This window comes from Nycticebus coucang, chromosome 17, assembly GCF_027406575.1.
Source record: "Nycticebus coucang isolate mNycCou1 chromosome 17, mNycCou1.pri, whole genome shotgun sequence".
In the NCBI taxonomy this organism is placed as follows: domain Eukaryota; kingdom Metazoa; phylum Chordata; class Mammalia; order Primates; family Lorisidae; genus Nycticebus; species Nycticebus coucang.
In genome coordinates, this window is record NC_069796.1 from 49,816,375 (window position 1) to 49,831,993 (window position 15,619).

The window sequence follows — 15,619 nt, forward strand, 5'->3', positions numbered from 1 at the left end:
CAAGTGACATTGACTAGCGCCTTCAAGAGATGTGTATTTTTTCCTCATTTAATAGATGAGAAAACAGAGGAACAGAGTGCTTAGCACTTTCCTCATGAGGCCAGGCACCATTCTAAGCACTTTATATATGCACATCAAAACATACCTATGAAATAAGTAATTCTGTGAACTCCATTTGTGCAGATGAGGAAACCCAGGCCTGAGTCTAAATCACTTGCTAGGGTTCCAAACCAGATCGTGTGACTCCACGCATGGATCATAAACCATGCTCTCAATCTCCCAAATTGCCCAATACTGGAACAAAATGTGGCAAGGGCTGGACCAGAGCATGGACTCCTGAGTACCAACCAGGCTAGTTCTCTGAAGTTAGACATAGGCTCTCTGTTGGAATGCATTGTTCCTTAAAAGCATGCTGGCTTTATGCCCAAATAGTGAAATCACGCCCTGCGGTTCTGGGAACTTCAGACTGGAGAAGAAGGAAGCTCTTGCTCTGGTGTTCAAGTTGGAGCAGGTGTGCTTGGGGACTGTCCCTCTGCTTCCTCCTCTGGTTGGAAGGGAGAGATCTCCCTGGGCAGGCAGGGTGGGGCAGCCCTTATGTGTGTAGGGTGGGAGAAGGGCAGAAGGCAGGCATGCCCAATAGAACAGGCCTAAATCTTCCAGCCTTCTTGGTTTCATCCAGGCAGTACTCTCATCTCCTGCCTGGCGAATAGCAGGGCATGGTGATGGGAGTTCAAGGTTAGTGTCAGGAGGCCTGAGTTCTGGTTCTGGCTCAGGCACTCACTCCATGTGCACCCTTGACAGTCAATTTCCTTATCTGTATACAACGTGTGTGATGGTGGTGGCAGAGGACCAAAATTCTCCAGCTTTTTCAGTTAACACATTATTTATTAAGCAACTACTATGTGCCAGGAACTAGAAATCCAGTAAGTGCAAAAGCAGATTTAGGTCCTCCTTTCATGAGTCTTAGAATCTAGTAAAGAGATACAAAGATCAAATCTTCATGGAAACAAATGTAAAAGGACAACTGTTACCATTTTTTTTTTTTGTAGAGACAGAGTCTCACTTTATCGCCCTGGGTGGAGTGCTGTGTTGTCACACAGCTCACAGCAACCTCCAACTCCTGGGCTTAGGAGATTCTCTTGCCTCAGCCTCCAGAGTAGCTGGGACTACAGGCTGGCTATTTTTTGGTTCTAGTTCAGCTGGGGCTGGGTTTGAACCTGCCACCCTCGGTATTTGGGGCTGGCGCCCTACTCACTGAGCCACAGGCGCTGCCCACCGTTTTTTTTTTTTTTTTTTGAGATATTGTCTTACTTGTCACCCTTGGTAAAGTGCCATGGCATCATAGCTCACAGCAACCTCAAACTCTTAGACTAAAGTGATCCTCTTGCCTCAGCCTCCCAAATAGCTGGGACTTAGGCACCTGCCATAACTCCTGGCTATTTTTAGAGACAGGGTCTTGTTTTTGCTCTGGTTGGTCTCAAACTCCTGAGCTCAGGAATCCACTTGCCTCAGCATCCTAGTGCTACCAGTTTCTAAAGGCCTGAAGACCAAAGGGAGCCCATGATGGTGGGGGTGGGAGGACAGAGGGAACGGATTGCTAGTCTGAGAGATAATCCAGAAGGATGCTCTTAAGATGTGAGTATTGGGTGAATGACTGCTGCGTGTAGAAGCTCCCTGTGAAAAGGTTCATCTCAGGAGCTGGTGGGAATCCTAGCACTCTGAGAAGCCTGGGCTGGAGGGTCACTTAAGTTCAAGAGTTAGAGACCAGCCTGAGCAAGAGTAAGACCTCATCTCTTCTAAAAATAGAAAAGCTAGCCAGGGGTTGTGGTGGGTGCCTGTAGTCCCAGCTACTCAGGAGGCTGAGGCAGGAGGATCGCTTGAACTCAGGACTTTGAGGTTGTTGTGAGTTAGGCTTACTTCAGGGCACTATAGCCTGGGGCAACTGAGTGAGACTGTTTCTCAAAACAAACAAACAAACGAAAACACAACCATGGCATTATTGGATAGGGTAAGAAAAGTCACTGAAGTTTGTGGGGGGTGGCACTGGGGGCGACAGAAAGGAGATAGATAGTCAGGTTTAACAGAATATGGGCCAACGCATCCTTCAAAGAAAAGATTAAAAATGCCTTCTCGATTCCTCAACCTTTGATCGCTGGTAATTTCTCCCTCCCTCCCTAGCTTTGTAACCTAGGTAGAAGAAACTCAAGCCTCCCGGGAGTAGGACGTGCCCTTTCTCTTCCGGCTACTGAAGTGCCCCGTGGCTTCAGACAAGGTCCTACGCTTCCTCGAGCCTCAGTTTCCCCAGCTGTGCAGAAGCAGGTTGTCTCTCAGGGCCCGCCCAGCGCTAACGCAACGTGATTCGCTCCGGCAGGAGCGGGGGGGCTGCCCGCATTGTTGCGCAGCCAGCCGGCTTGCTGGCCCGGACGCTGCCACCCGGCTGCGGGCGCTTTCCTTCAGGCTGAGGGCTGCGAGAGCTGGTGGCGACGCCAGACGCTGCGCAGGAAAAGTGGGGAGCTCGACCCCTGCCCGCGCGGGCGCCGCGCGGCCCCGCCCCCGCAGCCAGCGGCCCTGCGGCAGCCCCGGGCTCGAGCTCCGCCCTCTGCCTCCCGCCGGCCTCGCTCCCGCCTCCCTCCTCCCTCCCTCGCTCGCTGGCTCCCTCCCCCCGGGCCGGCTCGGCGCTGACTCCGCCGCACGCTGCAGCCGCGGCTGGAAGATGGCGGGGAACGACTGCGGCGCGCTGCTGGACGAAGAGCTCTCCTCCTTTTTCCTCAACTATCTCGCTGACACGCAGGTACGGCCAGCCGGGGCGGCGGGCCTGGGGCCAAGGGTGCCGAGCTGCAGGGGCTGCAGCTGCAGCCTCGGTGGCCGGGAGGCACCGGTGGGCGCACTGGGGGATCTGGGGGTTCCAGGCTGCAGAGTCCCCTTAACGCGCGCTGAGATGCGCTCCGTTTCGGGGACTGAAAGCTGGAGGTTCGCCGGCGCGTGCGGTAGCGCTGGGGGCGCTACGGCCTCTGGGGAGGGTTTCTCCTTCGTCGCTTGGAGCCCGCCCCCCGCGGGCAGAGCTGGGGGTACCACGCTTCCTTGGGTAGATGGAGTTGCGCCAGGATGCCAGGGACCCTCAGGCTGGCGCTGGGTGTTGGAGGCGCGCCCTCCGCGCCGGGTACTTGCTGCCGTACTTTCACGTGGACTTGTGGCCCCGGCACGGGCACATGTCCCTGTCCCTGGAGTCCCCTCGTCCTCCAGCCTCTTGTGCCCCGAGTTACTGGCCCTCCGCGGCTCCCCACTGGTCCCCGCAGCGCGGAGTTTCCTGCCAGTTGCGGGTTAAGGGCTTGGGGGGGTCTGCGGGGCACGTGGACATACGGGCGGAGATAGCGTCTTCCTGGTTTTGTTTTGCAGAGGAGCCCCTGGGGGAAAAGCCGGACAGGATGGGAGCGGAAGGACTGTCTGGGGGCGCCTGGGTCCCCCTGTGGCGCGCGGCCCCGGCGCGCGCTCCACGACGCAGGGGGAAGGGAAGGCGAGGCGGCGTCCCGGGCTCAGGCTGAGCCTGGGAGCCCCAGTGGCGACACGCGCGTGACAGGAGAGGGTGCTGTGGTGTGCCGGAGAGGGGGGGCGAGGAAGCTGGTGGCTTGGAGATCGGGAGAGGGGAGCTACTGCGACCAACTGCTACCGAAAATATCTGCACAAGGTGTGCGCGCCCCCAACCCTTTCCCCCGTTTCTCCCACCCTATGCCTGTTGCAAGCGTAAAGTTTGGCTCCAGAGTTAGGGCTTTTTCTCCCGTAGCTTGGCTGCGGGTCGTCGGGAGGCTGGGGATGCGGCGAAACCTTGGAGGAGACCCCGGATGCTGGGACACGCCTGGGCGCGGAGAGGGGCAGCCGGGCGGAACCCGGTGCAGCTCTGGTGGGCTGGTTTGGTACCTGGAGTGGGAGCGCTGGTGCCGGCCCGTTTTGCATAACACTGGAAAGAAGGGGGAAGGCGGGGGGGGGGGGCGGGAAACTTTGCTTCTTGTTATAATCTGCCAGTCTTTGGGCGGCAGCAGCTGTCATGGGACCGGGTGGGCGGGGAGAGGCTTGCAAGCTGACTCTTGCGGTGAAATGCGTCTTGGAGGGGACACAGCTACCGAGACATTCATCTCCGGGAGGACTCCGGGTGGCGACTTCAGGCTGGCGGCTGGGACGGCGTGGCGTGGCGGTGTCGCGGAAAGGAATCTTGTTACCAACCGGGGAAGGCCGGACCTAGCCCACAGCAGACGCCGCTGCGTCAGGGAGCCGCGGGGCGCGTGGTCCGTGGCAGGCGAGCTCGGGTGGGTTCGCGGTAGAGACCGAAGGGGCTGGTGGCTTGTGATTGCGCTTCTCGAGGTCTGGGGGGAGTGTGATGAGCGGGTTGTGCGCGCGGGTGTGTGTATGTGTGTGCACACGCCGCGCGCGCCAGGCGCGTACCTTTACCTCTGACGAAACTGCGGTGGAGCTCCCGCCGCTGTCGCCCGGCTCCGTCACACGCCTGGCGCCGGTGTCTGCGCGGAAACCAAGACCCAGCCTCAGTATCCCCGGAGCCGGCAGCCCGGGGCTAGAGCGACTGGGTTGAATGCCTAGCGGAGGTGCTCAGAATTGATCCCAGGAAGATACTCTCTCTTGCTACTGTCCAGATTAATTGCCTGGGAGCATCTTCAAATCTCTAGACTAAAACTCCGATGAGGGAGGCCTGAAAGAGCTGGAGACCCCTGGATTACAGGCAGGTGTACAGCTGGGCCCTGCCAAGCAGAAGCTCCCGGCATGGCAAAAATTGTCAGCTCTGGACCTTAGCCCCGAGTTTTAACTCCCATCTTGGTGTTTGACTCAACAATAATTATTTGCCCCTTTAGCCTAGCCAGCAGGAATGTTTTACCCAAGTAAACTAGAAAATTAGGTAGTTAGTCGTCAGCAAGATCAGGGCAATGAAAGTTAATCTGGGACATTTGCTTTTTTTTTATGTAACCACGTGACAGGCAGAGGATCTTCTGGTGATCTTTGCCGGTCCAACTTGGGAAATGTAATTGATAGGATGAGCTTTGCAGCCACCCGTAGAAGGCTCATGGAACCCAGCCAGAGGACGACCTGGGCGGGCCGTTGTGCGCCGCCTCATTTTACAGTTGGGGAAAGGGATGTGAGGGGTGAGCCTGTACGGGACCACGCAGCCAGCGGGTGACAGAGCCACCCAGGGCTCCTGACTCCAGGTCCTGTGTGTTACCTTGAAATAGCACTGGACTTGGAGTCAGAAGGCCTGAGTGGAGTCACCTTCCCCACTCTCTGGCTGGGTGACCTCGGAGCAAGCCGTTTTAACTCTCACAGCTGCCTTTTCTTCCTTCTGTCAAATGGGGCTGGTGGTACCCGGAGGAGAATCCAATGGCCTGGTGGGCCAGGGTGAGCAGTGTTTGCATGTGAGATGTCTAATCCCTCCCCTCCTTCACTTCTCTCTTTGTGAACTTTGGGGGAAAGTGGATAAAATGGTAATTCACTGTCTTTGTTCAAAAGATTTTTGTTTTCATTGGCTAATCCGGGGTTAGATTAGAGGGAGAATTTCTGTTTAGGAGACTTAACTTTTACCCATTGGGGCTGAAGTACAGAAATTAAGCAGAACAAGGATTGTGAAAGTTACTTGGAAAGGTTTGAGTCATGAATCCTAAAGGACATTGGGTGGTTTTACCCTTCCTCGGGCTGTGCCTGACGCTAGTGCCCTCGCCCACCCATCCTGCATGGCCTTCTCTAGTAGGCAACACCTCAGCTTGCCCTGCTTTCTCTGCTCTGATTTTCTTTGTGTTATACAATCAAGCACTTTATGCGTGAGTTTGGTGTCCAGTAAGATTCTAGAGCTAGAGTTGTGCCTTTTATCTCTTTGTGCTCACATGGTACCTGTCAGCATGCTGAGCTGTGTTCCTTTGCTCAGCTCTTGGCTAGGCACTTGGAGGGGTACAGCTGGGGCCTGCTAAGCAGAACCTCCCAGACTGGCAGGGGAGACAGCTGGGCAGCAAGTGTGGGGAAAGTGGAATGCAGAGGGCTGCAGCTGTGAGCAAAAGCTGAGGCTCCAAAGGCCACACAAGTAAGCCCACACTAAATATGGGCCTTTCAAAGTTGCTAGGGGCATCAGTCATAGATGCCTAAAATGTCAGAGTTGGCAGGGACTTTAGAAATCACCTGTTCCAACCCCTCATCACTTAAAAATATTAATTATAGAATTGTTAGAAAATACTGCCAAGCATAAAGAGAAAAATTAGAAATATGTACTAATGATCCAAAGATAACCACTATTAATTTATTTCTTTTTTCTTTCCTGTTCATATGGATAACATCTTTTTTACAAAAATGGAGTCATTCTGAACGTATTAAATTATAACTTGGAATCACAGTGTCTTTTAACTTGATTTTTCTCCTCCAAACCAAGATGCTATGAATATCTTTTCATATCAATAAATATTCTGCTTAATATCTTAATGGTTATATAGCATTTCATTGAGAGTTGAACCAAAATGTGTTTAATCAATCCTTTATTGTTATATACGTAAGTTGTTTACAGTTTTTTTTTTTTTTTTTTTTGGTATTGTTAAACAATGCTAAAATGGATATCTTTGTGCATATATCTTTTTTCTTTCCTTTAAATTCTTAGAAGTGAAATTACTCCATCAAAGGGACTGTGCAGGCGTTTGGTAAACCCATTCCTGGATTGCCATCTTAGAAAGGTTGTACTATTTATATAACATCATTGTGTGTGACTGCTTGGTTCCCCAAATCCAGATAACTCTTGGTATTTTCATTTTTACCAGTATGTATGTTCATCAATAAATTCTATTACCCCTATGGTTAAATGTGAATTTCTTTCATTACTTGCGACACTGAACTTTTCCTCATATGATCATGGGTCTTTTGTGGTTCTGTTCTGTGAAATACCATGTTTGTGAGCTTGGCCCATTTTGCAACCCCTCATTGTTCTAAAGCTGGAATTGAGCATTCAGAAGGGGCTTCTGCCACATGTAAAATGAGGAAAATGGCTAGAAGTCTTAATATTCACTAAGAATATTGTTACCTCCACAGCCCTTGATGCCAGGGCCAACTTCTTTTCCAAGTCAAAGTTCTAACCATGTATAGAAGCAGGTTGAAGTGTGGGCAGTGCTGGGTGCACTTGTCTACTTTTCGTCCCTGTGAGACCAAGGAGAGTTAACTTACCTGAGCCCAGAAGGGGCCACATTCTCCAGAGACTTGGGCTCCACTTTCATGGGGGCTCCCTGGCTGGTACAAGTAATCAGGATGCCTGTGAAACCCAGGAAAGGCAGTGGCCCTGCGGCTGGGCCTTCATTGGCAACATTTATCGATGGTCCTCTAGATCCCATGCACTCTACTGAACCTTTTATTTTTGCTATTCCATTTCATTCTTACAAAGATTCCACAAAGTGTATTATTTTACAGCTGTATAGATCATACAGTTTCAGAAAACTTACTAGCTTGCTAAAGACTACATCACCTACGCTACCTTTGAGTGAGTGGAAGATTCTGGATTAGTGGGCAGCATTCCTGGACCACTGGACTCCAGGTTTCTTGAAAACAGGGATACTCTGTTTTATTCATTATTGTTTTTCTAATACCTTGGATACCGAGTACAAAGGAAGGCACATTGAACAGAGAGAATTGCAGAACCCTATACAAAAGCAAAGTCCTTTGCTTCTCTAGGCCTCAGTTTCTCAATGGTTGAAATAATGCGTAGTAGGCCCTAACTCTCAGGTTGAGAATGAAATAATACAGTATATGTGAGATGAACATTAAAACTTGGAAATTCCTTCTTTAAAGCACTTTAGGACAGGATTAAGTATAAAGCCTACTTTCATGCATGCCATCCTTTTTTATGTAAAAAAGAGGAGCATAATTCTTATTATGTGATGGTGATGGGGACTCTAATGAAGTCATTTGGAAGAGAATGAGCAGTCTCAGTTCCTGTGTGTCCTGCTCTAAAGTAGTCAAGTGCCTCGTTTCCTTCCCATGAATACTCAGTCAATGCAGAATCAGTTGGGTTGCATTGACCTTCCTATCCTCTCCCCTTCTTCTGAGATAGGGCCTTGTCTGTTCACAACTGGATTCCTGCCATTACTACCAAGCGGATCTTTGCCATACCAGGCTTTGTCTTCTCCCATTGGCCTTTGGCCCTGTTGGCAGACAGTGCATGTCTGATGTCACCCCCTTGCTCAAACATCTCCCTTGCCTCCTTAATACTTTTTTAAAAATTTACTTTATTTTTCTAGAGCAGACTTGAGTTCACAGCAAAATAGAGAGGAAGGTACTGGTCTTTCCCATATACCCACACGTCCAACATGCACAGCATTTTTCCTACCATGTTCCCCACCAAAGTGGTAGAGTTGTTTCAGTAGATGAGCCTCCATTGACACACCATTATCACTCAGAGTCTGTGTTTATATTAGGATTTGCTCTTGGTGTTGTACATTCTACAGGCGTAGTTAGACAAATGTATGATGACATGAGTGGTTTTCACTGCCCTAAAAACCCTCTGCTTCACCTATTCATTTCTCCCTCTCTCTACTCCTGGACACCACAGATCTTTTTTCTGACTTAATAGTTTTGCCTTTTATAGGATGTCATGCAGTTGGAATTATACAGGATGTAGCCTCTTCAGATTGGGTTTTTTTTTTTTTTTAACTTAGTAGTATATATATAATCATTATTTTCCCACATAAGGAAATGGAAGCCCAGAGAGGTTATATATATTTTCTTTTCTTTTCCCTTTTTTTGCAGTTTTTGGCCAGGTCTGGGTTTGAACCTGCCACCTCCGGCATATGGGACCGGCGCCCAACTCCTTTGAGCCACAGGCACTGCCCTTTTTTTTTTTTTAAGAGACAGAGTCTCACCTTATCGCCCCTGGTAGAGGGCCCTAGCGCCACAGCTCACAGCAACCTCCAGCTCTTGGGCTTAGGTTATTCTCTTGTCGTAGCCTCCCGAGTAGCTGGGACTACAGGTGCCTGCCACAATGCCTGGCTGGCTATTTTTTAATTGCAGTTTGGCCTGGGTTGGGTTTGAACCTGTCACTCTGGGTATGTGGGGCCGGCGCCCTACTCACTGAACCACAGGCGCCGCCCAGTAGTATATATTTAAGCTTCCTCCATGTCTTACCATAGCTTGATAGTTCAGCTTCCCAGTACTTAAAAATTAAAGGCTATACTAAACCTGATGTACAGGTAAGTTGGAGAGTTAGGCCCCTGGCTTTATCCTGAGTTGTCTACTTTTCAGTGGAGATCCTGGCCTTCCCCAGAATATGCCCTGACATTTCCTCACTTGGTCTTGGGCTCCTGCTGTTTTTTTCTGTGTCCTCTGTCTTTATTTCTGTCATTGGTAATGCATTCTCTCACCTCCAGGCCAGCTGCTCCATCCCCCGTGTGGCAGTATGCAGGGCTGGCACAGGACTCACTTTGGAATCCCTTTACTGGCGTTGAATCCAGGTTCTGCTTTCCCAGCTGAGGACTTTGGCGGGTCAAATAACCTCTCTGAGCTTCCATTTCCTTATGTGGGAAAATAATGATAAACAGCACTTCTCACATAAGATTCTTGTGAAGAGTCAATCAAAATCTAATGACAGCATGGATTTAGAGCATGTAACACATGCTTGACATATCCTAAGCACCAAATTATAGATGTAGGAATCACTCCTGAATGTTAAGCTCCACAAAGGCAAGGATTTTTGTCTGTTTCATTCACCATTCTTCCCACAGTGAACACAGTATACACCATAAATCCTCTCTAGTGAGTGAGTGAGTGAGTGAGTGTGCTGGACTGTGAGCCTCTTCAGGGCAGACGCTGCTTCTCATTTTATTTCTCCAGTCCATGTATTCCTGAGGAAGGATTGACTAGGAAGTGCTTGTGGAATGAGCAAGAATGTCCTTTGCGAACTTCCATCCCTGCCGCCTGAACTTCAAGCCCCTCCTTGAAAGCCTGTCCTGTCTGGGAAGCCTTTTCAGCTACCTGTTCTTCTATGTTTACCACCCTTGTGGCGTGTGCCACTTACGGCCTCATAGTATCTGTGCGTGCTTATATCCCTACAACTGGAAAGCTCTGGGAGAACAAGGAAGAATTATTTTTATCCTGGACTAGTATTGTGGTTACCCATTAAGTAGGTACGTTTTTGAGCAAAAGAATTTTTTGTATGTTTAGATGTCAGGTTCTCTGAAACAACCTTTGTATTTTAAGCATTTTACTATGGATGTAGACAGCAGTGACAATAGTACTGTGAACCCTGAAGCCCCTGTTACCCAGTTTTCACTGTTACCAACCAACCTATGGTAATTCTAGTTCCATCCACCTGCACCACGTACTCATTTCAGCTGTGAATATTTCAGTGTGTATCAGGGAAGAGAGTTTTGAGTACTGTTGTATGGGTTTCTTCAACAACCCTGTGAGGTTCTTCAGTTTTCCCCATTTTATAAGTGATAAAATTGAGGTACAAGGAGATTGTGTAGGAGCTTGCACCCATGAGGGACTGACCTGGGGTTTGAACTTTGGCCGTGAGCAGCTCCCTCTCCTGCCAGGCTTGGACGAGCCCTTGGAGAGCATCAGGTCCACCACGCTTCTTCCAGAAGAGAGGACACAGGTGCAGGAGGAGAAGCCATATAGCTGGAGGAGGCCCAGGCTCCTGACCCCTCTACCAGTTCTTTTCCAGTGTCAGGACTTGGCTCTGGGAGAGGGACAGGATAGGTAATTCTCTGAAAGACACTGTTGCCCGGGGTGGCTGGGCTTCGGATGGCTGTAGGACCTTAGGTAAAGTTCAACATCACCCCTGGACAGACTGCATTTTCTTCCTAAATCCCAATCCCCCACCTGTACCCATTGCTGTAGCCTATTGGATTTCTCATTAGATGCTCAGGACCACCCAGTGAGGGAGAGGGAGCTAACTGGCCAGTGGCCTGGATCCACAGAGCTCAGAGAAGAGGGCTCTGGCCTGAGGTCACACACCTGGGCTGGGCACCATGGCTATAGGCTCATGGGGGCAGTAGGAGACCACAGAGGCTTTTACGAATGGGAGGAGAAAGTCACTGATTAATTATCCAAAGACCTGTAATTGTTGCCTGGTGATTTAGGTAGGAAAACAAACATTTTGAGGAAAAAAACAGAGCTAAGAGAGCTTTGAATTCTAGGATTGGGCTATGCTTGGGGCATGCCTGTGGCCTTGGAGAAGAATTTTGTGCTTTAGTTTTTCATCTAGTAAGTTGGGCTGATAGTAACACATACTATAAAGCATTTTAGTAAAGACTAATTGAGGCAATGCCTGTAAAGTGTTCAGAAATGTTCAGTTATTAGTAGTTCTTGTTAATATTCAGAGACAAATACCATGTACACCCAGCTGTTTGTCTTCCCCTGAGCTCCAGGTCCTTGAGTCTATGTTCCTCTTCCAAAGTATTTTGTTTTCCTTCCCCTTGTACTTCTTGGGGAGCAGAAGAGGAATCCCATCCAGTGTTAGCAAGTGTTGCATTACTGACCTGGGAAATCAAATCCAGTTGGATGCCACTTGAAGAGAGGAGAAGAAAAATCAGATGAAGTTAAGAGCTCTGGGCTTTGGAGTTTAACTGCCTAAGGTTCAGATCAGGGCTTTCCCAGTTACTGGCTATGTGACCTTGAGCAAGCATCTTAGTCTCTCCAACCCTAGTTACAAAATTAGGGATAATAATAGTATAACTGCAGAGGATAAATAAATAAATAAGGCTTGCAGCATTGCTTGACATATAGCAAGTGCTCCATATATGGTAGTCATTATTATTATGATGACAATGACAATAATGTAAAAATACAAAATGTAAATGTCAACTTGAGCTTTCTTGAAGTTGAGAGTGCTGTAGAGACTATTTTGCTTCATACGTTTACCTCAAAGTGAGGAACAGACTGGGAGCAGACCAGGGATGCCTTCTTCCCTTGGCAGAGGCAGGACAGGACCCTCAGCTGCTGTCTGCTTGGCTAGGCTTACACTATGTAGTGGGGACTCAACTGTCTGGGATCCACTGTCTGGGAACTCAGCCGGGTGAGCCCTGCTGGGCTGAGATGGATGCTCCCTGATAGCTCTATGTCTGTATTTTTTCCTTGTGATTGCCTGGCAGAACACAGTCATTTAGCAGAGGGAGAGTGAGAAGATGTTAGAACCAACCAGGCCCTGAGCTGTTGTTGCAGCCGGGCCACGAGTTGCTCCCTGATGTTGCCATGGCAAACAGCCTTGGCAACGTGGCTGCTCACGCCTTTTTTTCTGATCTCAGGCTGCTTGTAGTGAAGTGTGGTACCCAGAACACTGGGGAAGGCCCTACCCTATCTCCTTGGCACTGAGGACAAGCCAGCTGTCATGCTGCTAGTGATCCCAAGCCACAGCAGCCCTTGCTCAAAACATCTTCAAGCCCCCCTTGCAGGACTAGCAGAAGCAGACTCCTGGGTATGGCATTCAAGGCCTCAACTGCCCATCCATATGACAGTCCATCTGCTCATAAACTACCGTTTATATGGCTGTGCCACACTGTTCCCACTGCTGCAAGAGCAGAACCACCTAATACTCCAAATGTGAACCCCGGTGTTAGGGTCTCGTCTTCAATCATGTCCTTTAACAGTAATGATAATGATGATGAGAATAGTTAACAGTCACTAGCCCTTTCAAGAAATTATTCTTCTAGGCCTTGCGCTATATTCTTTACGTATAATCACATTTAACCCCAGGAGGATCCCCATTGGTGTCCCTGTTTTATAATTGGATGGACCCAGACTGACCTAGGGTTTGTGGTGCTGGTGTTATTCTGCAGTCCCTCCCCCGTAGCAGGCAGTGATGGGGGCCTTACTAGAGTCTGTTCCTTCTCCTTACCCCTCCCATCTTCAACTGCACCTTCAAGGCCCAGTCCAAGTGCTCTCTCCTCTCACCCCCTTCTCAGAACTGTCCCTTTTTTTGCTCTGAGATCCCACTGTCCAGTACTGAGCCTTGGGTCTCCTGCCTCCTATACCCTGTCACCCTGGTGACTTTATGTCTGCCCTCCCCAGCTGTCCCAAAGCAAAACAGATGGGAAACTGACTAACAAGAAGAGCTTGGGATGTCCAGGAGAGGAGTCTGGACTTGACAGGCAGTGGAGAGTCAGTAAATGATTTCACTATTATTAATAATAATAATAACAGTAATCACACACGATAGCTAACACAGACTACTTGGTATGTTCCAGATACTAAGCTAGGACTTTTAGGTGCATTATCTTGTTTAATCCCCTACTTAGTGAGGGTGGTACTATGACACATGAGAAAATTGAGACTCAGAAGTTCATTGACTCCTCAAATACCCCGGTTAGGAAGTGGCAGGGAGTTGAACCTAGGTCTGCCTGGCTTCAGAGCACAGGGTGCTACCCGTTGCAGCATGGCTAATCTGGCTGAGCACAGAGAAAGGACTAGAGTGGGTGACAGGAGGCGTCTGTGGTGCAGCCTGGGTGGGCAGTGGAGCCTGTGTGCAGACTCAGTGCTGGGGTGAGTGGAAGTCACGGGACATAGAAGGCACAGAGTTCAGGGGGCTCAGAGGAGTTTTCCCCAGCTGAGATGGAGGTGTAGAAGAGCATTTGTATGGGGAGGACATCCATTTATTCAGGGCCCACTGCATACCACTCCTCCCCGGGCCTTCTGTGGTGTCTGGTTAAATGCAAAACTGTAGCCTCAGCCTGTTAAAACCTTAGTTTATGTGTTTATTCTATACCGTTCTCTACCCAGTCAGGCTAAGGGAAGGGACCTTATCGAGCCAGTTCACCATCAAATTCCCCAGTGACTTGTCACTCCCTGGCATACTGCAGGCTCCAATAAATACTTGTTCAGTGACTGAATGAACTAATGCCGTTTGATCATTCAGAAAATTCACCTAACATTTGCCTGGCCCCAGAGGCCTTTCTCTGTGCTGGGAGCTGTGCTAGGATGTATGGGTGAGGTGAGTGCAGGGGTGTTGTATCAGTCCCCACCAGGAACCCACTGCCTTTGTCACTAAGATAAGCCTTGCACACAAAGAAATCAAAGGCAAACACTATGGAGCCACAAGAACCCCCTATCAGAATATGCCTCCAGTGTGCAGGTCTTTGTAGAATGTTAAGTCGCTGTTAGGAATCTAGTCATTCATAGGGCATTGCTCTGGCCCAATTGGGGAGGGGCTCAGAGCTTTAGGAATCTTTGTATCTGTAAGGTGTCTGGTCAAATGTCCCCACATCTTCTAGGGAGATTGAAACTAGCACCTTACACTGACCTCATGCCCATTGCCCAACCACTCATTCCAGAGGGACTGGGCAGGCTAGCCTCCACTCAGGGGGAAGCAAGGATGACCCAGAGAGGATTTTGGGAGAGGGAGGTCCTGTGACCACAGTGTCTAGGCCAAGAGGATTAACTCCATGCTGTATCCTTCTTTCCTTGCTGGGAACCCCCTGGTGTGTTTCACCAGTCAACCTCCCTACTTAGAACCAATTTGATCTCTGTTTGCACACGGTTCTTTTTTTGGGAGACGGAGTCTCACTATGTCACCCTCCGTAGAGTGCTGTGGCATCACAGCTCACAGCAACCTCAAACTCTTGGGTTTGAGTGATTCTCTTGCCTCAGCTCCCAAGTAGCTGGGACAACAGGTGCCTGCCACAACGTCCATTTTTTGTTGTTGTTGTTGTTGTCGTCATTGTTGCTTTAGCTGGTCTGGCTGGGTTCAAACCCACCAGCCTTGGTGTATGTGGCCAGTGCCCTAACCACTGACCTATGGTCACTGCCTGCCCACAGTTCTTATAGGCTTGACAGTCATGTCCAGGCCTCATGTCATTAGAAGTTTCAGATCAACTCTGTTAGTGTGTGCCTGTGTAGGCATGGAGTGAGGCTTTGAGGCAGACTTGGGGACTGCAACACTGACAGCAGCTTGGGGGCATTAGTGAAGGGGCAAGGAGGTCCCGACCCTCTCTCCTGTTCCCAAATACATGACTATATGAAAGTGCAAAGCTTTGGGGTGATAAAGATAGTTTAGCCTCTCTGAGGAAAGGTACATTCTGTTCAGTGTTCTCTCTGAGGAAGCAAGAAAGTGTGAAGAACGTTTTGGTATTACCATCAAAAATAGGATGTCTCTCAAAAGCAGGAAAAAGTTTTGGCATTCAAAGTTATTTATAAACTTTGTTCATTGTGAGCACACATTATTCCTTGAGGATGCCAGATGAATGAAGTGTTATCTAGCTATAAAACTTTCTTTGAAAGTTAATGTGGTCTCTGAAAACGAGGTATTGTCTTTTTCATTTCCAGGGCTGCATGGGGTAATACAAAGGGCATGTGGTTGCGCAAAGGCTGATTGGCCTCCAGAAAACTTGTCGCCTAGTGATTGATGCAATCTTGGACCTTAGAGTCCAACTGTTTGGTTCAAATCTTAGCCAGGTTACTTTTTAGTTGTGTGATCTAAGGAGTTGGATAGTTACTCTGTGCTTTGGTTAGCCAGCTCCCAGATAAGAATGATCATACAACTTACCTTCCCAGCTTGGTAGAACTAATCAGTGATTCTCAGCTATGAGTGCACATCAGAATCAACACTGTAGTTTAAAAAAAATCATAGTAGCCCCTTTGGGGTTGCCCTGGACTTACCGAGTGG

The 15,619-nt window shown here is 49.2% G+C and overlaps 1 protein-coding gene and 1 long non-coding RNA gene across 3 annotated transcripts in view; both read left to right on the top strand.

Moving 5' to 3' along the window:
• The first annotated feature begins 896 nt into the window (after nucleotides 1-896).
• PPARGC1B (PPARG coactivator 1 beta) overlaps nucleotides 897-15,619 on the top strand; it is a 118,884-nt gene continuing 104,161 nt past the window's right edge. For both annotated transcript variants that reach the window (XM_053566852.1, XM_053566853.1), the window contains exon 1: nucleotides 897-2,791. In XM_053566852.1, coding sequence (XP_053422827.1) covers nucleotides 2,714-2,791 — 78 coding nt within the window. In that variant the 5' untranslated portion in view covers nucleotides 897-2,713. The remainder of the gene's footprint in view (nucleotides 2,792-15,619) is intronic.
• On the top strand, nucleotides 3,996-6,329 carry LOC128568880 (uncharacterized). The gene is made up of 2 exons (XR_008375238.1): nucleotides 3,996-4,301; nucleotides 4,983-6,329. It is a non-coding gene; the product is annotated as an uncharacterized LOC128568880 (long non-coding RNA).